Source organism: Trachurus trachurus, assembly GCF_905171665.1.
Source record: "Trachurus trachurus genome assembly, chromosome: 14".
NCBI lineage: Eukaryota > Metazoa > Chordata > Actinopteri > Carangiformes > Carangidae > Trachurus > Trachurus trachurus.
In genome coordinates, this window is record NC_139903.1 from 10,423,142 (window position 1) to 10,446,744 (window position 23,603).

At 41.6% G+C, this 23,603-nt stretch overlaps 1 protein-coding gene across 1 annotated transcript; it reads left to right on the top strand.

Annotated features, from left to right (window-relative positions):
• Positions 1–2,478: 2,478 nt before the first annotated feature.
• ca4a (carbonic anhydrase IV a) lies at positions 2,479–11,063 on the top strand (the record flags this gene model as incomplete). Its single annotated transcript, XM_083986593.1, has 8 exons — positions 2,479–2,600; positions 7,563–7,607; positions 8,481–8,645; positions 8,736–8,881; positions 10,276–10,368; positions 10,473–10,539; positions 10,628–10,791; positions 10,884–11,063. Exons 1-8 carry the CDS (start codon positions 2,537–2,539, stop codon positions 11,061–11,063), a joined length of 924 nt encoding a protein of 307 aa, XP_083842719.1. The 5' UTR covers positions 2,479–2,536.
• Positions 11,064–23,603: the final 12,540 nt, after the last annotated feature.

Consider the following 23,603-nt stretch of genomic DNA (forward strand, 5'->3'; position numbering starts at 1 on the left):
GATCCACTGGAGAAACCTGCCACAGTTCACCTTAGCATTAATTCTTAGTTAACCCTTTATTTAAAACTTGGGGCCCATTGTGGGAGACCCTCATTTTCAATGGGGCCTGCATACAACTGCATAAATAACAGTTAATCAGTCAAGTCAAATTCACAAAATTCACTAACTAGGTGCTTAAATAGGTTAAAGGATGATGGAGAAACCAATTTAAGGTACTTTGCAACATGTTCAAGGAGTGTGCAGCAGCAAAGGAAAAGGCAGATTTGCCAAGGTCTGTTTGAGAGTGAGGCACCTCCAGCAGAAACTATTTGTTATGATGAGAGCGTAGTGATGGGCACACGGGGGATAAAATGAGGAGACATCTAGACACTTGCCTAGCTAGGAGTGCTTTAAAGATGAACAACAGCCAATCAGCATAGAGCGTCTGTACATCAGTAGCCTACAGAAAGACTGACCACTGACCAATGCAAGATTGTAAACCATGCTTTTTTATTGTTTAGAATTTGTTACATCTTTTCATTTCATTAATTTTTTTAATTTGCAATTGTTAATGGTTTTAAATAAGGTTTTTCAATACATACAATGCAAGGTTTCAACATTAAGGCTCCATGTTCCAGCCTGGGAGAAACACATGAATTTCCATTTCCAATTTGTCCACCAGATGGAGCTTTCCCATCAGCAAAACACAGGCCAGTGCTTCAACCATAGACTGTAAAGGGCTTCAATATGAGCCAGTCATATCAAAAGGGGTGTTGCATATTTCCATTGTTATGAATCACTTCATCTCTAAATGATCTTTGGTAAAGAATGAGTAAAGTTCCTACTCGTAATATCAATCGACAGTTATATCCTGTCCGAGAATTGTGCTAAAGGTGACAATGATGTAGGAAAATAATAGAGGGGTGGAAGTGTAACTGGCATTGTTATGCCACACACACCCATGCACATGAGTTTATATGAAGATAATATGTTAACAAACCACCAGCAGCTGCTGTTCAGTTTCCTTCATACTTTCTTTCAAAAATTCTTCAAGAAGAGCAACGCAAGCTGGTTCATGTATTTAGGAAAACCTCCTCCTGCCAGTGTCCCCTCACTGTACTACTCACTCAGCATGATCAATAATTCAGACCCAGAGTATTCTAGGCCTCCACCTGCTCCAACTTTTCTGTGGAAAAGTTCAGGAGAGATTGTGGGATTTGTTTTTCCTTTTTTTTCACCCTTTTTTTTTTGCAAAGCTTTGCACTGACTGGACAGGTTTTCTCGACAAGGTGAACTAGACTGGAAAATAAACCTTATTAAAAATTTCACCTGATATCTCTCCCTCCCCCTCCCTCTCTCTCAAACACACTTGCTCTCTGTGTGTGAATGTCATGTTAAAACCCACAAAATCTTATTTTAAACACCAAATATGTATTATTAATACTTTTTGAAGAAATGTGTATAAAGTAAATTTACTCAAGTATCCTACATAAGAATATTTTTTATTTTACTTTTACTTGCACTTATAGTTCTTCATGATATTACTTTATGCTTCTACTCATTATTTATTTATTTATTTTACTGCATTCCTTTACAGCTGCTACTTTTCAGAATAAAAACAAGTTTGGTGCATTATCTCAGATTAATCTGTAATGATTAATCTACTGATCACTGTTAAACTTTAAACTACATGATTTCATGATGAGCTCCACATTCACCAACTGAAACATTTCATCACCACTTACTCATTAATCAATCAATCATTATGATCTAATTGAATATTAATAACATTAACTGCAGGGCTGCTCTGTATAATGAGCAGGCTACTTGGATAGTTTGAGCTCATTAATGTTTCAATCGATGCCCTTTAACAGTTAATAATTCGACAAAAATGATGCACATATAAAATAATTCCATTTGATTAAATTATGGAGCAATAAAAACATATTTCTCGTCGTTTAGCAAATAACTCGAGTGAAGAGCGGGAACAGACCGATTCATTTGGGACTGACTGTGGAATTCAATGATTTTATTTTTCTAACCTTATATGTGCAGTGAGAGAATCAGATGATTTTTCTCAGGCTCGGGGCCACTCATCCTATAATATTCCCTCTCTCTTTAACCCCCTGGGGGCCACCGTAGCTGCTTCACCTGTGGAGCCATCAGCCTCCCGCATTGATCATTAACTCCACACTGATTTCTCCCAGAGTTCCTCTCACGTCACCAGGAAGTGTTCGCCTATCGACACCATGATAGTAATGATTGCATTAGGTTTGGGTCCTTCTCACCAGGAGCCCATTGATGTAGGGGCCCCCTCCGCCCTCCCCCTCCTCCCCCTCCACCTCCTCCTCTTCTTCCACCTCCTCCTCCCCTTGGAGCTCTTATCAGTGGAAAGCTTTATTGGAGGCGATGCCCGAAGGGGGAGGGGCCACTCTTTCTTTCCTGGGGTATGCTGATAGATAAGTATAAGACCCCCTGCAAGAATGCGACCACATTGGGAAAAAAACAAGTCATTGTGTTGTGTTGCTTCACTCGGTCGAGACAGAAACGCTCCAAGATGCAGCCGCTGATCCTGCCCGTCCTCCTGGCATCCCTCTGGACCGTGTGCACAGGAGCAGGAGGTGAGAGTCATTTTCATTCATTAGGCTTCTGGAAAATAGTTCATAATAATAGTAATTATTATTATCATTATAAAAAATATGGCTTTATATTTATTTGTATAGATTAAGTACCATGTCCCAAATATAGACTGCAGATATTATGGGAAAATTTGGATAATCAATTGGATATGGTGATTTTTTTTTTTTAAATATCAATATACAAATACTATTTTTTTTTTAAAGAAAAGAAAAATATTTCAGTCCGTCTTTTCTATCATTCTCCTATATTTCTTTTTTCTGATCAAAATCTATGGTGATTTTACATATATAACAAAAAATTGATAACTAATTTAATTGCTCTATAATATGAAATAAATCGAAGCATCAGGGAGCTTGACAATGAGCGGGTTGATGCGGGCAGGATTTTTTTTTTCTTCTTTTTTTTCTACCAATTTTCTTTCTTCCAACCCTGCCGGTCACTTTATTCAATTAGAAAGTTCATATGTGGCGGAATCCCTGCAGGAATCTAGAGGGCGGGAAAAAAAGAAGAAAAAAAAAGGTAGAAATCCCAAAAATAGAGCGAAAGGCTGAGGGAGGATGAATGACGGAGCCACTGATGAGCCACAGATGGAAGCGAGGCTCCCCACGCGCCAAAAAACCGCCCCCGTGGATCTCTCCACCTGCCCTGTCCATCACCACTGAGGATGATGAGGCGCCGGAGCTCCGCTGCCTCTGTCCGACGGAGCTCATCCCGCGTCCTGCTCCCTGCTCCCTGCGTAAGGGCACGGTGGTCCTGCATCAGCTGAGCCAGTACCGACTGAAGCAGGCGGACCACATCGAGCTGAGACTCCCCCTCAGAACCCCCCACCCCCCAGTCCCTCCCTCTCTCTCTCTTCGCACCTGCTCAAGCTCCGCACTGAGCCAATGACAGACGTTCGCGTCCTCGCTGCCGCAGAGCAGAGAGACGCGTCAGGCTGCGCAGCGCCAATGTCTCCAAACTCACAGCGGCTGATTCCGAGGCGTTAATTTCACATTAAGAGCCCCGCGGTTTGGCAGCGCGACATTGTCATGGAGTAAATTAGCAAGACGCCATGACTGCTGCTGCTGCTGCTGAACAAACGACAAGGCTATTTTGGTTCGCGCGCTGTCATTAGTCATATAGGTGAACTTTAATAATGCGCATAGAGGAAATTTCACCAACGCTCCCTCATTTGTTCCAAATCCATCTCCTCCGTCTGGGTCTAAAATGAGGTCGTATTTGGGTTCATGGTCATTTTTTCATGACACCCAAGAACCCCACAGAGTCCAATTAAGCTCTTAAAGAGACACATGCAATCATCAGCAGACTAATGAACACAGGAGAATAAATTATGGATGGATCGCAGCCCATTTGTTTGCGGTTCAGACTGAGACACGATGCTGCTAAACGCCTCTAATGCAGCCTAATTAAAAGCTCTAAAATACATCATTAACACTCCTCCACTTAATTATCAGTGTGCGACATTCACGGGTGAGTTATTGTCTCTTCTAGTGTTTGTTTAGTCATCAAGAAAAGCACCAATACACACAGACACAGACACAAACTGAAAACGCTGTGACACCCAGGTGGGTCTCTAGTATATTCAGTGAGTCGGATGCTCCTCTCGCGTGCACCTGGGCTCGTGCAGCCCTGCTCGGGGCAGCTGCGGCACGCGGAGCTGCAGGACCCGCAGCTGGACGCACGCAGCGGGGGCAAAGTTTCGTGCCAAGAATGTGCATGTGAGAAAACGTGCAGAGACGGAGGAGACCTGGTCATCATCTCCTCCGTGTGCGTTATTAGCTCCAAAATAACGAAACTTTCTCTGATTTCCTTGGGGACCTTGAACTCTCCCTATAGAGTTAGAGAAGTGTTGAGGAGCTGCAGAGCGGTGCACACAACACAGCAGCGTGGATCAGCATTGTTGCCAAGCTGTTAGTTTTCCTCTCGCTGCCTTTTGTTTCCTTCTTGACAGTTTTCCCACTTCGCGGAGCTCGCACTTCAATAGAAATCCATCCATATTGTTCATTCGCTCCGCTGCGGCACAAAAGATCAAAGACAGGCGTCGATTGGTCGAGAACTGCGCGGATCGAAATCTGATTGGCCGAAACGAGAATGAGCCATTGAGAGTCGTAAAATAAATAAATAAAAGGTTTTGCCGACTTAAAGCGATGGAGGAAGTTTGCAGCTTATTTACCTTATTAACATGAAATACTCATTTACAAATAAATGCTCTGTATTGAAATTATCATTTCAGTGAAAGCATTGTTTAAAAAAAGGGGGAATTGTGAATAGTAGTGCAGAAGGGAAGATGAAACTAACTTTTAACAATATTATAATACAAAAAAAGCGACACAGGGTGATCACATGTTTGGGTGGAAAATTAAAATATAACTATAACTGATAGATAAATGTAGTGGGGTGAAAAGTAGTCTCAAATATTTCCCCCTGTGAAACTTTGTGGAGTTAGATTAAAAAGTGCTATTATTTACAATACACCACAAGCATACACTATCAAAACCTTAACTCTTTGACTGCCAGCCATTCTCACAGCAGCTTCCTCCAGCTTGCCAGGCATTTTCCAGCTTTTTGACTGATTTCCGTAGACCCACCATATATTATGTACTGTTACTACATACACATTCAACCCATCAAAGGAAAGATGAGGGTCTCTACTTTCCAGCAAAAAAAACCTGTTTGTTTCTATCTTGTTCCAGTCTTGTGAAATTGGTGGTTGAATATAAGTTACTTTAGCCCAAAATGCCATTCTGGCACCAAAATCTTGAGAAAAAGAGGTTTTTGTGTCGGCTGTCATTTTCAGGTGGACCAGTACAATTGGCTCCTTTATATTTTGCTTTAGTGATGCCTCAACATCTGTACAGTTGTTCTCTTGTAAACAACAACTAAATCAACACTGACAAATGACTTTTGATGACAAAAAACAAAACATTTAGCTACTGACACACACTACTGCAGCCTCTTTTCTTTCTTTTCTTTGAGTTACAACTTTTTCTTTCCTTTTTTTAGTGTATGTGCGTACGTGACGTGTGTGTGTGTGTGTGTGTGTGTGTGTGTGTGTGTGTGTCTGTCTGTGTGTGTGTGTGCGCGTGTGCGCGGATCAGTTCGACAGGTTTTTGTAGCCGAAAACACGGCGCATTAGATCAGATCCAGCTTCCTCTGGTCAGCAGGCAGCAGTCTCTCTCACTCTCTCTGTCTCACACACACATCTACACACAGCCTACAGCTCTGGCTGACGTCACGTGCCCCCTGAACTCAGCCACAGACAGTACGCTGACGCTCACAACAGACAGACACCATCTTTAGCTCTCGTCTCGTTCGCCGGCGCCGTCCGCTCCGCTCCTCATCCACACTAGATCGCGGGATTTTCAAGCTGCTATCCGAGTGATTTCTCGCAAAATCTGGCGACTTTCCAAACGCCCTTGAGGACTAACGACGAGCGATCAACGGGGTTGTTGTTACTAACGTTTGTGCTTTGTATCACGGAGCTGCGCGGAGCTTCGACGAGCTGCCGAGCCGCCATGAGCCCCGCCGCCGCCCCCGAAGCTCTCACCGGCGGCCAGAGTCACGGAGCGGCGCCGCTGCAGTCAGACACCCGCTCCGCTCCGTGAGGGGGGAGAAACACGCTATATTTTTTATATCTCTCAATCCAAATGTGTTTTTCTGCACTTTATTTTGATGATACAAGTCTGATCTTCACAGAGGAGTAGGGCAAGACATTCAACATGGCGTTGCCATTAAAAAAACGCTAAGACGAGTTATCTCGTCTTTGGCAGACTACGCTTGGATTCGCTAAGACGAGATAACTCGTCTTTGGCAGTGAAAGAGTTAAATGTGAGCAGTTTGTCAGGTATCATTTTCTATCAAGGTCATGACTCATGACCTGATGACTGATATATATACTATATCATTGTCACAGATAAGGGATGTAAGTGCTGGGTCTAGTGTCTGTAGGACTCACAGGGTGTCCTGAATGTTCCTATGATAAGGCTGCATGGTTTCAGCTGTATAGTCTCAGTGCTGCAGCTCTGAGGACAGTGACTTTGCAAATCAACATGAGTCAAGGTTTGACATGGGATCCTAATCCTTTCAGCATCTGTCATTAGAGATGTCTGGGTTTTATTTTTCTGCTTGCTCACGTTCCTCTAACACACACATGTAGCTACATCCTGAAACAGAAGCATATGAATAAATAAACACAAACAAATCCCAAAAAAAGTCATTTTGTTTACTGCAGACCCACCCATCCACCACCGCCTTGCAAATATTTGCCCCCCCTGCTTCGTTTATTTTCACTCCCCATTATCATGCCAGAACAGGAGGAAAAGCCTCACCAACATGGCAAAGAAACCATGAGCACTGACTTCCTTCACAAACACCAGGAGAGGTCCTCATACAATTCTAATGACAGAGCAGGAGACCCAGCCCGTAGTTTTTCAATGGTATGTGTGTTTTTCATAAATATTTGATTTGAGAGATAGCAGCAGATATTTGTCTCTGAGCACAGGGTGGAAACATGCAAACCAATTGTGAAATATTAATAAACCCTCTGACAAACATGTGAGAATGGGACTTTGCCGATGCAAAAGATTGGCTCTCTGTTTATTCTGATAGCACGGAAAGATAAAGCACAAACACCAGCGTCTTTGTGAATAGGAAGACAGTTCCTGTGTGTTAGGCGTTTTTGTATGGTCTGGAATAACAGTTGACTTAAACCACCGGGAGAACAATTCACTGTTTGCAGTAAAGAAAAAAATAATAAACTATTAATAAAATGGTACATTTGTAAATACACATAAAAATCTAGCTGGACAGTGTCCAGTCACATAAACAAGAGTGTGTGTTTATGCTCTTTTCCTTATTTGCTATTTACAGAAGTGAACGACTGCCAGTACTTTGTCAATCAAAACATTGTGCTGACAACATTGATTTCATTCTCTGTGTTTCAGATTGGTGCTATCAGACCCAGTTTACCTGTGAACATACGTGCAATGGTAAGTAACAAAAGACAAAATCAATAGTTATCAAGTGTACTAACGTGCATATAATTAAGATAAAGACATAAATCCTTAGGTCTTTGGTTTAAACACATTCCTTTTCCGGATCTTGTGTTTAGCGTTGCTGATTATACCAGTATGTGAAGTGAAGTGTGGACAGGATGCTCCTGTTCAGACAATAATATAAGGGCTTACACAAATCTAATCACAACATAAGAAGAACATGGACTGTAGAAAATGTTTCAGACTCCATGAAACCGAAACTTCATATTATACTTTGAAATATCTGAGCTGAAACAAAAAAAACACGGAGAACTGAAAAGGACCTAGTACTGATCCCTGTGGTGTTCTAAGTACGAATTGTGTAACTGTCACTCGCAGAGAGATAACAATAAAATCAGTCTGAAACGGTTACCAACATATCAACACAATTATTTTAAGACAATTAAGATATTAAGATATTTAATAGCTTTATAATATAAAATCAATGAGCAGGTTGATGCGGGTGTGATTTTTTTTTTCTACCAATTTTTTTCAAAACTTGCCAGTAACTTTATTCAGTTACAAAGTTGATATGTGGCGGAATCCCAGGAATCTAAAAACGTAGAAGGCTGAGGAGGCTGAATGAGTCCCTGATGGGTCACAGATGGACACAAGGCTCTCTCACCACTGATTATGATTATGAAATTAATTTGATCGTGTCTTATCATCTTTGAATCTCTGGCTGCCGATAAAACTGAATATTGAATGAGCATTGAATGACTCAAACTATTGTTTGAATGTATCATGATACACAATATGACCTTAAGGCAATCTAAAACCTAAATTCAATGGAAAGCAATCAGTCCAACTGGTGTGTTTTTGTTTCAGTACCAGAGAAGTGGACCCATGCCAACAGCGACTGTGGAGGAAGAAAGCAGTCGCCCATCAACGTGGTCACCAGGAAGACTTTGAAAGATGAGCGTCTGACTCCTTTCCAGTTCGACAGCTACCAGCGAACCTTCGAAGGCCTAATCAAGAACAACGGCCACTCAGGTGAGTGGACTTTCTATTAAACATGTAAAAGTCACTGGGGCTTTCAAGCTGCTGTTTTAACTCTTGATCTCTGGCGTATGTGTCCACCAGTTCAGGTTGGAGTTCCTCATCTCAGCACCGTCTCAGGTGGAGGACTGCCGGACACCTACAAGGCCGTCCAGTTCCACCTCCACTGGGGCACTGAAGGAGGGCCTGGCTCCGAACATACCATCGATGGGGAGCAGTACCCTATGGAGGTATCTTAGCCTTTGTTAAAGGGATAGTTCAACATTTTGGCAAATTGGCCCATTGCCATAATCGCTATAGTCATAGCAGTAGGTTCGTTAACTTTATTTGTCGGTGTAACCTATTTTTAGAACGGTGGAGTGGAGCAGCAGGCTGCTCAGAGCTACGCTATGGAGGCTAATGGAATTTCTTGGTTTCTCTCATCAGACTCATCAAATACAAAATCCCAAAACTCCAAAACGCTTTCGTAGACAAGGTGTGACCTGCACAATCACCACGCTATGAGATAATAATGGAACGTTACGAAACGGAGCCGTTTTCGAGGTAAATACAGGGTAAATACAGAGTCTGCTTGCTGAAAAACTGTCCCTGAACGCAACGCACATCAGCGGTTTTGCATGAATTTACCTCTAAAACGGCTCCGTCTCGTAACGTTCCGTTATTATCTCATAGCGTGGTGATTGTGCAGCTCACAACTTGTCCACGACAGCGTTTTTGAGTTGTTGGGTTGTGTATTTGATGAGTTTGATGAGGGAAACCAAGAAATTCCCTTAGCCTCCATAGCGTAGCTCTGAGCAGCCTGCCGCTCCGCTCCGCCGTTCTAAAAATAGCTTACACCGACAATTAAAGGTAACGAACCTACTGCTATGACTATAGCGATTATGGCAATGGGCCAATTTGCCAAAATGTTGAACTATCCCTTTAAAGAGGGATATATTGATGTGGATCACAAGAAGGCCTGTTTTTTTTTTTACTTTAACATTAAGTAGACACGAAGTAGGAAGTTTAAATCATATTTTTCCTATATTATACAACAATTTACTTCACTTATTATGTGTTGCTTGTTTGTTTGTTCATAATATCCAACAGTTATAACACAGTGGCTCTTGGCTCCAAGCCCAATCGCTCCCACTGAAGACGTCAACCTTTGGCTTTCATTAAAGAAAGACTCGTTATTTTCTTGAAACAGCTGGGCCCTGATGTTACTCAAACTGCAGTTAGTGCTGTATGGGGTGGGGGTCGTGGAGGGGGGGGGGGGGGGGGGGGGGGGGGGCTATTTTCAGCAGCGGATTTGACACATCATTGAGTGTTTATGGCAGAGGGACAGCTTACAAAGGAATGACTCAAAATAAACAACAGTGCACACGTTATACATTGTAATGAGGAAACATGTTGACCAGTGCAACAGTGTGGTTCATGGGTGTGGAAAACAATGGCGCTCTATAGTCAGACAAACAAGCTGTATCAGGTTTTGATTACACAGACAATAGTTGATCAATTTATTGATGTGCTTTTTTTTTCTTTTTTTTTAATCTGCTAACTATTTGTGTCGAGCTAACAATGAAAACTTGACTCAGCTTTTTGCACAAAACACATTGTAATATTGGCGATGTGTTATCCACAGCTGCACATTGTTCACATGAAGCAACAATACAGTGATTTGACCACAGCGCTACGCGACTCACAAGGTGTTGCAGTCCTTGGGTTTTTCTATGAGGTAACATTTTTTGATTCTTTGCTGCTTGAATTAAGTTAAACGTGCTACTATACAACCGGCTTCAATTTGAAATGAAAATTAAATGATTTTATTTTCATTTTCAGCCATCCAATAGTGCAAACCGAAAGTATGACCCCATCATCAAGGCTCTGACAAAAATCAATACTACAAGTAGGTATTGAGGTTCAATATAAGTAATAAAAAATACATGGCTGCAAGATATTGTTGCAAGTTTCATATGTGGCTTTTCTGTCGTCAGATGCCAATACTCCTCTGTCGGGCATCTCCCTGACACAGCTGATCCCGGCTGAACATAATCTGACCTCCTACTACCGCTATGAGGGCTCTCTGACCACCCCAGGCTGCACCGAGGCTGTGATCTGGACCTTATTTGAGCATCCCATCCCTTTGAGCATGGATCAGGTTAGGATGAAAGTGCTTTTGTTCAATATTTCGTCTTTGGTTTGCCAAGGAAACTGGACTGTAACACGTGTGTTTATCTTTTGTCCCTCCAGCTCAAGGCGTTCTCTGAACTCCAGTTCCATGATGGAAAGCCAATGGTTGGTACTTTCAGGCCGGTCCAACCCCTCAATGGCCGAAAGGTGTACCGGTCGGGAAGTGCGGTGATCCTGGCCAGCTCGGCCCTCCTTGCCGTTGCCCTGGCCACAACCTTGGGACTTTCCAGCCCCAACTAGATCAAAGCGTCCTGTGCTGCACTGCAACGTCCGTGAACACAATAAGTTCTGTATCACTCTTCAGCTGAACCCCGGTTTGTTACTTCCTCATTGCATGGTTGCTAAGATGATCAACGACATCGTAGTGCAGGCACGACTCACCTGGTTTTCCTCCCTTATGACACAAATGACAAAGACGTTTCAGAAACGTCTTACGAAAGGTGCCGTAAGGGTTTGATCAGCATTCATGCATGCATATTGAAGAAGTAGGTCTTAATTCAACATTATGAATGTGCCATAAAGCAAAGCAGGAACCAAGCACTCAAAGTGACAGCTGAATTCATCACTAGACCCTTTAGACATGCCCTAATTTTTCACAGTATTATCAAATAAACACCAGCACACACACACACAAACATTGCACACATTATTTAAACCTCATCCACCTTGTCCAATGTCGGGTAAATTTAGTCTCTGCTAATGTCAGTGTGAGTTGCCGATGGTTTGCGCTGAGCGTCGCTGCCAGCCCCACGACCCGGCATGTGATGTGTTGTTCTCAATGGGGCATGTGAACAGCATGGGGCTATTAATAGAAGAACTGAGTCATAAAAACAAGCTCCATTTCAAAGCCAGCGGTCAAAGGAGTCAGCAGTTTGAGCTTTTCTATCAAAGTCCAGGACCACACCACACGGCACGGCCTTCAGGTGAACCCCTCGCAGCCACTCCATCAGCAGTTGGTGCGGAAAAGAGGGGGAGGAAAAGAGAGAGAGGAGGGGAGGGGAGGGAGGTGTGCATGCTCTTCTGTGACCAGAGCTGCAGTCTCTCTCCTCCCGGGGTCGGAGGCTATACTGACACCTGAGACAAAGGATGAAGCTTCAGAGATGCTAATGCTAATAGAGGATCATAAAGTGAGTGACGGCTCAGGGAAGAAGGAGCATCGGCAGCGTGAGGAGGAAACAGCAACACTTAAAAAAAAAAAAATCTACCAGCACATAAAGTGTCACTTCTCTTCTCAAACCAACATCATTATTTTCATGCATCTCAAACACTCGCATGGATCAGCATGTCTTGATGCTCCAGATGTTGATTAGCTATGAGCTACACACGCACACGGTTTGCCAAATTCACACTCACACAGAGACACACACACACAGACACACAGACACGCCAACGTCACTCCATCTCCCATTTGTTGACCTGTGAAGTTCAGTGAGCTTGTCTTGAGAACATGTGACTGTGTTCATGGTTTTGCATTTACAGGGTGTTAGATACACTGAATGTTATCAACTGTGAATTACACCCCACTGAGTTCTCACTCATTTATCCAGGAGGACTCAACATGTATTCTAGTGAGAGATCTGTGCAATTTTCCAGCAAGATTTATTGTGATGATCGGGCAAGGAATCTGTGTATTTTCCATTGTTTCATAAGGCATCAAGTTATATTTCTATGCTGTGTCATTGTACACATGTATTTATGTATTGAATGTGTATATTGATATGAGACGCACAGTTATTGTTATTTATGTATTGCAAAAGTTTATATCGTGCTGAATGCATATATGAAGCATCAAAATTGTTCATGACCAATCGAGTTTACTTATGATGTTAAAAGTGTATAAGATTGTCAGGTTGTAATGCTTGAAAAATAATATGGAGAATGTGTTCCATCTGAACAATAAACTACCTACATGCCTTTTTATTGGGAGTCTCCTCTGCTTCTTTGGGCTCGGTTCAAGTGGTTTGAACCAACGATGAAAACACTGTTTGGCCTGCCTCACTCTCGGTCTTGCCCTCGCATCTCTGCACTGTGGAAACTGATATTAGAAAATACACCCTGTTGGCTCCGTTGTCTGTCTGTGGGTTCAGACACACAGAGGAGCCTCTCACTTTCCTGTCTGATTCCCCTTCAGTCTGTCCCGAGAGCCTGAGAACACGCACGGCTCCCAATCCTTTAATCCTTTTCTAATTGACTTGTTCCTGATGTTATAGAGGCTGTTTTTGGCCAGTTACACTTACACACACACACACACAAGTGAACAGGAGAACGTTGTATCGTCCGCAGCTCACTATCAAAGCCACAAGAGTCACACAAACACGCTGAAAAGTCTGAGGCCACCTGCTTCTGAGACAGTTTGCAGGTGCTTTAGAAAACTTCTTCACCCTTTGAAGTTTTTTTTTACATCCCCCTTCACCCTTTTTTTTTTTTTTTGCCCACCCTCCCCCATCATTAAGAAATCAAAAGCCTTATTGTGACTGACAGACTTATAGGGAGACAGCACAAGAGTACACACAAAAGCTTGAATGAAAGCCTCCTGTTCATTCCCCTGCTCCAGCTTCTATTGCTTCTTCGATGAAGCATCAGGAGGGCACTGGGGATCAAGGGGTGGATGCTTAAAGGGATAGTTCACCCAAAATTCTAATTTCGGTAACACTTTACAATAAGGTACACAAAATTAGAGTAGTTAATGAGGAACTAATGAAGAACTAATGAAGAACTAATGAGTAGTTAGTGAGGAATTGAGGTACACAAAATTACAGTAGTTACTGAGGAACTAAGGTACACAAAATTACAGTAGCCTAGTTACTGAGGAAATACTGATTAATTAACTATTAGTTAAAGCAGAAGTAAGTGATATATTTGTGTTAATATAAGTCTTAAATAGTTATATCTTCCGACAGCAATCACTTACATAGAGTGTTTGGACCGAAACACGGGTCTGTCAGTCACTCTGCTCTGCTCTGAGCCGAAGAGAAAACATTTATCGTATCCTACAGTTTTTATCCAATGAGGAGAGAGAACGGCATGCAGGGCTGTGTGTGCAGCCAAGGAACGCCGTGAATGTGGTGACGTAGCGACGAGGACTGTTATGGTGCGTTCAAGGAAACTCGTATTTTTCCGACCGTGAAGTGGTACCAGTTCGATCTGGTACGAGTTCACCGGTCGGAAGTTACGAGTGGCCGTTATAGTGACTTTCACCAGTAAAACAGGTCGGAAAAACACGAGTGGGTTGCCTGGAACGCTACAAGTCGTAAGTTGTGACTTGAAGCTGTAATTTACGATTTCAAAAGCCTGCCTGGAACGCAGCATTAGCGAAAACGACCGGATCACTCACTTCTGCTTTAATGAGGAACTAATGAAGAACTAATGAGTAGTTAGTGAGGAATTGAGGTACACAAAATTACAGTAGTTACTGAGGAACTAAGGTACACAAAATTAGAGTAGTTACTGAGGAAATACTGATTAATTAACTATTAGTTAATGGTCAGTTTTTCAGGAACCCCTGATCAAATTTCAGAGGAGTAGTTACTGAGGAACTATTAATGATCAGTTCTTCATTAACTCATGATCAAATTTTATAGAAAGTTAATCACAACTTGATGATTAGTGAACTAGTTTGGCTACTTCATCAGTACAGAATCATTACTCAATAACATGTCCAGTAGTTAACCTTTATGACCTAAAGTGACACATAATGAGTGGTTTTTCATTTCTTCATCTTCATCTTTACATTAGTAGTTCCTTAAAAAAAATCACAGACAGCAGGATTCTTGAGAAGATTTTATTCATTAATTTCAGACCACATACACATCAATATGACCATCCATGTTGCCTTCGAAATAAATATGATAGTTTGTCACATGTTTGGTAGGCTAAATCAAAGTCAAAGTCAAAGAAAATGTATTGCCATGTCAACCAGTGACAAGGAATTTGTCTTGGTTTGCTCTCTAATACATATAACACAACACGACCACCACATGAAAAAACACATGCGGGGGACAGAATAAATTACAAAATACAATACAAATTACAAATGAAAGGGAACATGAGACATTGTGCGGAAGCTCCCAGTGTTGCTCTGCCGGAATCTCGCGCGATTTGCGGAGCCGTGAACTGGGTGTCAATGCAAATCGCGCGAGATTTGGACGGACCAGGAAGAGCAGTGCTGGGAGCTTCCGCTACAAACAAGCTTATAACATATACTCATTTTATTTTTTTCGGAACAATTTCTCATGTCGGGGCTTCAATACAAGAGGGACATTACAGACGAGCACTATGGAGGTATTTGGACGTTTTTTGGTGTGTCTTTTTGGATGAAGAAAAGTGAGCTCCGTTCGCAACCGTCATATGGACATGCAGTGCTGCACGGAGCCCCGCTGTAACTCAGAGAAGGCATGAAGGACTCTGAAACTTCTCCCAGCCCTTAGTCGACATGAGGGTGAGTAGATAATGAGTGAAATTTGGATTTTGGGTGAACTATCCCTTTAAAAACTGGCAGTGATACCTTGGTCTGCTAGTCAACAGACAGCACCCACACAACCTCACTAACTCTCAAATCTCCCCTCAAATGCTCTCTGTCCCAGGGGTCTGTGGGACAAAGGGCACCATTCTCCCTGGGAGAACCAGAGGCATCCTCGTACTACTGAAAGTGACCCACCCTGAAACACACACAGAAGCCCATCAGATAGCCAGCTGGAGATAAAGGTCACTGGGCCGGTCTTTGTCCATGTGCATGGGCAAGAGGAAAAACAAGCAGTCACCTTTACAGCGATGTCCCCACTTCCTGCACCTCAAGCTTGAAATAAATCCCACGCAGCCTGTTGATGGATGCTGCGATCTCACCAAAGCTGTCATCGAGAGGCATTTGTGACTCTCCTCTAATCTAATTCATAAAACTGCTAACCTGATCATTGTGCTGTTGGTGATAAAAAAAACTCACAGAGGTGTCAGTTATAATGGCAGCAGTGGAAAATAACCCCCTCTTTCCAGGTGATGTAGCAGCAGATAGCTCGTAGCCCGCGCCCCCTGCTGCTCTTGTTTTCACGCTGGGATATGAATCTGGAGGAAGCGATTGAAGAGAGTCCAATATTAATTTCCTCATTTCTTGTCAAAGTAGCACAAGGAGTTAATTTGTACTTTTATTAAAGGAAAAGCACATGAAAAAAAAAAGTAAATCTAGCTGTTAGCCAGCTAGCACACAGCACAGACACTTGTACAGTCAGCACATAGCCTATGTCCCATCAATGTGGACAGTGTGTATCTATCTACTGTACACAGCACTGAACATCAGTTTACATACAGATTTGTTAAAGATAATGAGAAACAGAATAAAGCTTTGTAGAACAATGAGTAGTCATTGGATTTAGTTATCCCTGCTCAAGCACACCAGTGTGTCTCTCAATGACATCCGAGCTTGCAGTTAGCTGAGGTCAGACGTGGTCAACATGAACAGAACAGTCCAACAGTGAACTGGGATCTTTATCTGCCGGGCTGGTTTGCATCCTGCCTATACACTTTGGTCCTCTGTGCAACAGCAAACAAAGTATTGTGGGGGAACAGAATCACACAAGGGGACACCACACCACACCACACACAGGATTCAGACCTGCAGTCATAGGCTTTAGACGACACAATACCCAGGGGGCAAAATCCCAGTTTTTTGAAAAACGGACACGGAGCGTTGTAAAAGGTTTGACACCAGAAATGATCTCTAGGAACTTCAAGGATTAAAACCTGGGTGGACAACCCGGTCAACTAGCTGCTGGAAAGCTACAGGGGACCAAAACCCCTTTCTTGGGTCATTTTGCTGGCGAAATGATGTAAATGCAAATATTTAGGTACTACAATGGCATAAATAGTCATACAACTATAAAATTTGGCAGAGAGTATCTTGACACATAGGGGGAGGCATGAAAAAAAGATTCTGGGGTTTGTTGCAACTCGATTTTAAGATATCACCCTCAACATCCCAAAAAAGACCAAAAAAAGTACTGTTCGCCTGACAAATTCTCATGAAAATTATTATTTTTCAGCACTTTATGGAGAATATCTATGCTTTACATGTATATAGAAAATTTCCTTAATTCATAAGCTTCCATTTGAGTCCAAGATAGCCTTTCTACTAGCTACTGGAAAGCTACAGGCTAATGCAACACCTATTGTGAAAAACTACATGTTAACTGGCATGATCAGAAACCATTCTATTTCTGGTCTCCCCAAAGTGAACAGATAGATAGAGAAGACCGTTGGCCACAGCAAGTGGGGCTTTTGAGATAGAAAGGCTATCCTGGACTCAAATGGAAGCTTATGAATTAAGGAAATTTTCTATGTACATGTTAAGCATACATATTCTCCATGAAGTGCTGAAAAATTATAATTTTCATGAGAATTTGTCAGGCGAACAGTACTTTTTTTGGACTTTTTTGGGATGTTGAGGGTGATATCTTAAAATCGAGTTGCAACAAACCCCAGAATCTTTTTTTCGTGCCTCTCCCTATGTGTCAAGATACTCTCTGCCAAATTTTATAGTTGTATGACTATTTATGCCATTGTAGTACCTAAATATTTGCATTTACATCATTTCGCCAGCAAAATGACCCAAGAAAGGGGTTTCGGCCCCTGTAGCTTTCCAGCAGCTAGTTGACCGGGTTGTCCACCCAGGTTTTAATCCTTGAAGTTCCTAGATATCATTTCTGGTGTCAAACCTTTTACAACGCTCCGTGTCCGTTTTTTTGCTTTGCCCCCTGGGTACAAGCGCTTTGGTTAAGGAGAGAGGAGAAGATAGTGTGAAAAGAATTTAAATACTTTTTTTTTTACCAAGTTGAGCCATACCATAATAACTGCTGTGAGTGTTAACATACTGTAGCCATAAAAAAGTTTTATAATGGTGTAGTCACGACAAGTGAATATTACACCGCAAGATCAGACTCTCTGGTGGGGAAAAAAAGCATTTAACTGATTTGTTCAATATCCTTGTTACAGCCACAGAAGATTTAATGGATGCAGTTAAAGCAGAGCCACTGCTTCTTCTCCCTCCTTTTCGAATATGTATATAGAATATAATGATTATGCTTTTGTTTTCAATGTTTTTGTTGCTTCCTGCTTCTATAACTTATTTATGTTATTACAAACAAACGTGTGCCTTATATTTGCTTACATGTTCGAAATAAATAAAATTCATTTCAAATTAGTTAGGCTATTAAATGCATTTGCTGTTGCAGTTAAGTTGTGTAGAAAAGTGATTTTGAGGATACAGAGTTCTCTGTGAGTCTGATTCATGAGAGTCGGTACAGCAGAGAGGGTCTGACAGCCGAGCTGAAACAACAAGTTAACCACAGCAATCCCTTCAGGAGCATTGGATTAGTGTGGCCCACCGTGGATGGTGGTTCATGCAAAAGGTGTATGAAAAGATGTGGAGGAAAGCGCCAGCTCTAGAGTCTAGGATGTGAGTCAGAAGTTGTTTTACAACCCCCCTGAGTGGTAAATATAAATACAACCAACCCCACAGTCTGGGATTTCAGATGGATTGACAGATATGGTGAATTTCAGGAAAAGCAGGGTGGACACAGTTATGTTTATAGGTGTTGAGATTTTAATTCCCCTATCCTCTCACAAGTCACAAAACGTGTACGTAATGGGTTCAAATCAGTGATTTAGGCCACTATGAAGCAATATTCACATGCCCACGCAAACTTTTAAGGAATTACCGGCCCGGAAAAGATCACCTCTCCCATTAATCAAGTACAATTCTTTGTTGTTCTTCCTGTCTTTATTCATAAAGATGGAGGTTGTATTATTGTGTTTTGGCTGAGTTGCATCATTGCAGAGGTATGTAGACGCACACAGATGCCCTTTTACACAGACAAAATCTGTCATGTAGAGACAGTGTATGAACAGAATGTGAGTCTTTATGTTGACAACATGTGATGAAAATGGCCTAAACACATAGTGAAGAACATCCTCACACACTCATATTATTATTATAGAGTCACCAGTCAACCTTTTTGTCGGGAGAAAACCTTGAATTCTGTCCTTGAAAAACGCCTTTGTCACTGCTGACACATTTCATAACATGATAGTGGTGTAACCCAGCGTAGCCCTCAGGATAGTTGTTTATATATACATATTGATAAGACTGTACTATTGTGTGTGTCTGTGATCAAGGGTGCCTAAATCTCTAAGGGTGTGCAGCTCTGAAAAGGAGGTACGTTTTGGTCGTAAAGAGCTAAAGTGTTTCCAGATGCCCATAGATAAGTGAGAGATAAGATGAGATAAGTGCTGGCTTTGTCTGAGAGTCCCAACACAAATATGAAAAGTCCACCTGAAGCAAATCTTATCTGTGTAAATTTGCCTCTAACGGGGACAAACTGTCGAATATCTGTCCCCTGGGAGATGATATCACGGACACTTTTGTTGTGGACATGACGCTCCATCGTGACCTGAGCGCAGACTTAGAAGGTGGCGTCAATCAACAGGAAGAAGGCTCAGGCCGGAGTGACACACACGGTCCCCCTCTAACAGAAACAAAGGTGCCTTAAGTACCAGTGCTAACAAAGAGCCAGAGGAAAACGCGGCAAAGTCGTTCTATTTTCGACCACCAGCAGCATTGTTCTCAGGGCACAGACAAGAGCACGGGGTGAGGGGTCTTGTAAAAAAGTGAAAACTGATGAGAGGCTCGAAATTCTTAAGTAGATGGATTTCTGAAGAACTGCTGTGAAATCCGAATTGTGATCACACACATTAACCTGTTTTCACATCTGACCCCGTTTACGCTCTCTTCTATGACTTATTCCAATGGATTCCCAAAAATGTGCCAAGGGCCAGAGAGGTTGCGTATCCTGTCCAAAGCACAGTTTCTGGACAGGATATTTGACTGGAACCCAAACAATAGCTACCAATCGAATTCCCAAATCCACTCATGAGGGTGTTTGATTACGCACCTATTTGACTGTGAAGACAATTAACTCCACCCCTCTGGTATTGCGCCATGATTTGTGTCCCCGCCGGTGGAACGCCTTGTTTACCCGGGCGCCATGGGGGGGTGAGAGACTTTCTCAATTTACATTTGTGAAATTGAATTTCATGAGTCACTCTGACCAGTCAAAACGACAACAGAGGAGCTGCTGCCTGCTGGTACATCACGACACTCTGCCCTCCCTCTCTCCTATTCCCGCCACCCACCTCCTACCCAGCAGCCAATCCTGGCACTCTGCCTCACACCCTCCACTCTCCCTCTCTCTCCCCCACACACAGAGCTCGGCTGCTTTTTGAATGCAAATAAAGCCACAGTGGGGGGAAAAAAAGAGGCTAAAAAGGGACATGTTTCGGTCCATCATCAAACAAGTGTTTGATGCAGAGAAAAAAAAAAAAAAAAAAAAAACTCTGTTCCTTTCAAGAAGCAATATTTATATTTTTGAAGGAAGGAGACACAGACAGCTACCATGTGCAGACAGAAGGACAACTGCAGGATGGAGGACAAGGAGACAGGAGACGGAAACGTCCTTGGACTTTTCTGTGCAGAGCTCTGCTCAGTCCAAACTGATGTGAATATTCATTTTATGTATACGTGCAGGAGCTCAGGTGGATTTATTCTGAAACTACCTTTACAAAGCAAACAGGACCCAGGACATCCAGCTAACAGCCTCCTGCAGGACAACAGAGAATAAGTCACTGGTTAACAACATCATGTACCTTACACACAGCCATCCAGTAACAAGACCTATAAGAAATAGATACATGGTGCTTCAGCCTACAACATATCTGTGAGCTATTTTCGTCTTTGTTTCTACATTGTGTGCCACTTTACACATACACAATCAATCTGTTCAGGCTCTTGACATGTGTGTATGCTTGTATGTTGCAGGTATGATCTGATAATTTTAATGAAATTTAATGAAAATATATCTGATACAGGATATCCTCTACATCAAACTCAAAATAATGACAACATACAAAACATAAACACAAATATACCATTAGAAACTTCAATAACCCATACATAATATCACTTAAATACATATAACAGAATAATCCAAAAATAATCTCCTACATTACCTCAAAGAAAAACAACAACAACAAATATGCTAATGCTAACACAACTGGCACATCTGCTCATCCAGACATATTCCTCTGTTTGCAACTGAAACTGACATTAATGAATGACACTGACATTTAAGTTTTAGAAATGTTACTGGTGATACACAAAACTATCGGCCCGATATTGGCTGATATTTATTGGTCAATAATTACTGGCAAATACGCAGATAAGCTTGATAATTATATTACTAGTGCCAAATTAATTAGCCAATATTGCATTGATTTTGTTCATTTTCAGTCCTTTTGCCCCCTAAGTTAATTTGAAACAATAACAATGTTGATTTTTGAGGAGTCATAAACGTTCTTGTTTGTGTTGTGATTACAGTTGTGATATCATTTATATTGTTGTGTTCAGTCAGAGGCAGAGCTATAATGTTAAATTCATCTTTATCTTAGCCTTTCTTAACTTCAGGTGTGTATATAAACTATTAAAAATGTTATCGTAATTGGTATCGGCATCGGTTATGAGAAACAGGAAGTTATCGTTATCCGTACCGGTGAAAAGAAAGAGTTATCATGTACTAGATTCCTAAATATTACATTTTGAAAATGCAGAATGAACTTTAAATGTATTTGGGGACTGACTTGTCTGTCAACCCACATAATAGTCTATCACCTTATATCAAAACTAACATGACAGCAAACTGCCTATTTACACACATGTGCACAATTTGAATTACAAAATTCATGATCTTTCAGTCTGTCAGTCTTCAGCATCTCCTGACAGAAACATCTGAGTCTAGCTGCCATTATCACAGTCTGTCTGTCTTTCTTCTACTAGCTAACATTAGCTGCTAATTTCAATCTCCATCAGCTATTCGAGAGAAGTGAAATTTCCCAATACAATAAGTTCAGCTGGTATGAAAGTATGTATGAGTTACACGTTTTTTTGTCATGTCATGATTTCATCACATGTCATTGTTTGTTATTGTGTTGCTCAGGTCCACAAATGAACTGTGGATAACTTCTGAAATGAGTCAAAGACAGGATAGAAGAGCGTCCAACAGACCTGCGTCACAGGGGATTGTGTTTTGGAGGTCTGAGTCACGTCATGACACACTAGTCCTCTAGAGGTTTTGTATGAAATGAATTAATCAGGCTCAATTTATAAGGGAGGAACTCTTAGCTTCCAGTTTTTGTTTGTGTCTTTGTTCTTTTCATTATTGTTTTCTTAGTCCCAAAATATTTTCCACTGACTCCACCTGGAAAATAAGACTATGGAAAGAAAAAAAAAAAGAGGCAATTATGGCGGGCAACGATACTTTCTAAGTTTGTCGTGTTGGGCATCCAATTATTTTGATCCTGTAGATGTGAATATATTCAATGAGGTGATAATCACTATTCATCAATAACAGGCCAGTAATCAATTTTAGTTGCTACTTGTTTTGTTTTGTTTTGTTTTGTAATATCAGCAAAAATCTGTTAATGAGCTACTTAAATAAGAATGTGTCTCAGCAATTTCTGCCCCATTAAATAAAGGTTGATAATGACAATGGTGGGAGTTAATGAATATGACAAAATATACAGTACAATTTACATACAAAAGAAAATAATTTCCCTTTTTAAAAAAATATATATATATTGTTGGAGATGCTGTGAGCAAAAAAAAATCAAACAGAGAAAAATTAATTCAAAATTAGAGTGTACTTTTATGCATGTCAGGGTAACAAGAGAAGTGGACACCAAAACAAAAAACTGGTAAGGTGAAACAAAAAGGTTTTGTTAAACTCGGGACTCAGGAACACAGGGCATGGACACAGACTAACCAACACAGGATAATGGTAAAACACGGGTTAAATAGGCAACATGAGGGAGAAATGAGACACAGGTGAGACACATCAGGTTGTCACAGGGGGAGAACACAGGAAGACAGGACACTAAACTAAACTAAACTAAACTTCAAAGTAAAACAGGAAGCAAGAAACAAAAACCATGACAATTCAGGATCATTTTCTGCCAGGTTTAACAAATACTCTCTTAAACTGCATTCACAGATTCAAATTAGCTTTAATGACACCTGACAACAGTTTCCCGAATTAGTAAATCCACATCTGGTTTTGTGGATGCATTTTTTTTTAAATAAACTTCTTCACAATAAAAGCCACCAAGTGTTTCCCAGGTCAGACCCTTTTAAAGTGAACAGGCAGCAGTAGGAAGTGTTAGGTTAAGCATCAGCAGGAACTCAATACAGCCATAATATAGTGAGAGTGACTGGTGATGGTAATGCCAGATTACATGCTGTATTATTTGCTGTGTGTCCCTGTAGGCAGGTCATTTGAATCCTGAATAGAAACCATAAAATGTATTACGGTAAGTGAAATAAGGGAATATATGGTTCAAGCTGCCAGACTTCTGTCATGTTAACAAATGTCTTTCTTCTTCCTCTGCTCCTCCACGCTGTCCTCAGGCTGTAATGAACCGCCGGCTGCAGGTCATTCCTCTCCTCTGACCTTTCCAGAAGCTGAGGAAATATCTTCCATATATTGTTACACCACCTCACCAACTTTCCCAAAGGAGCCATAGCGTTGCTTAGTAGCTCGGCGGCTGCCAAAAGTGCACACTGGTCCGACTCACGTCTGACGCCTTTACAGCAGAGGAAGGAAAGAGGAAATATCAAAGACTTCCACCTCTTTTTCTTCCTGTTAGCGGGCTTTCAGCAGGTCGTCATGAGTGCCGTGATGCCGA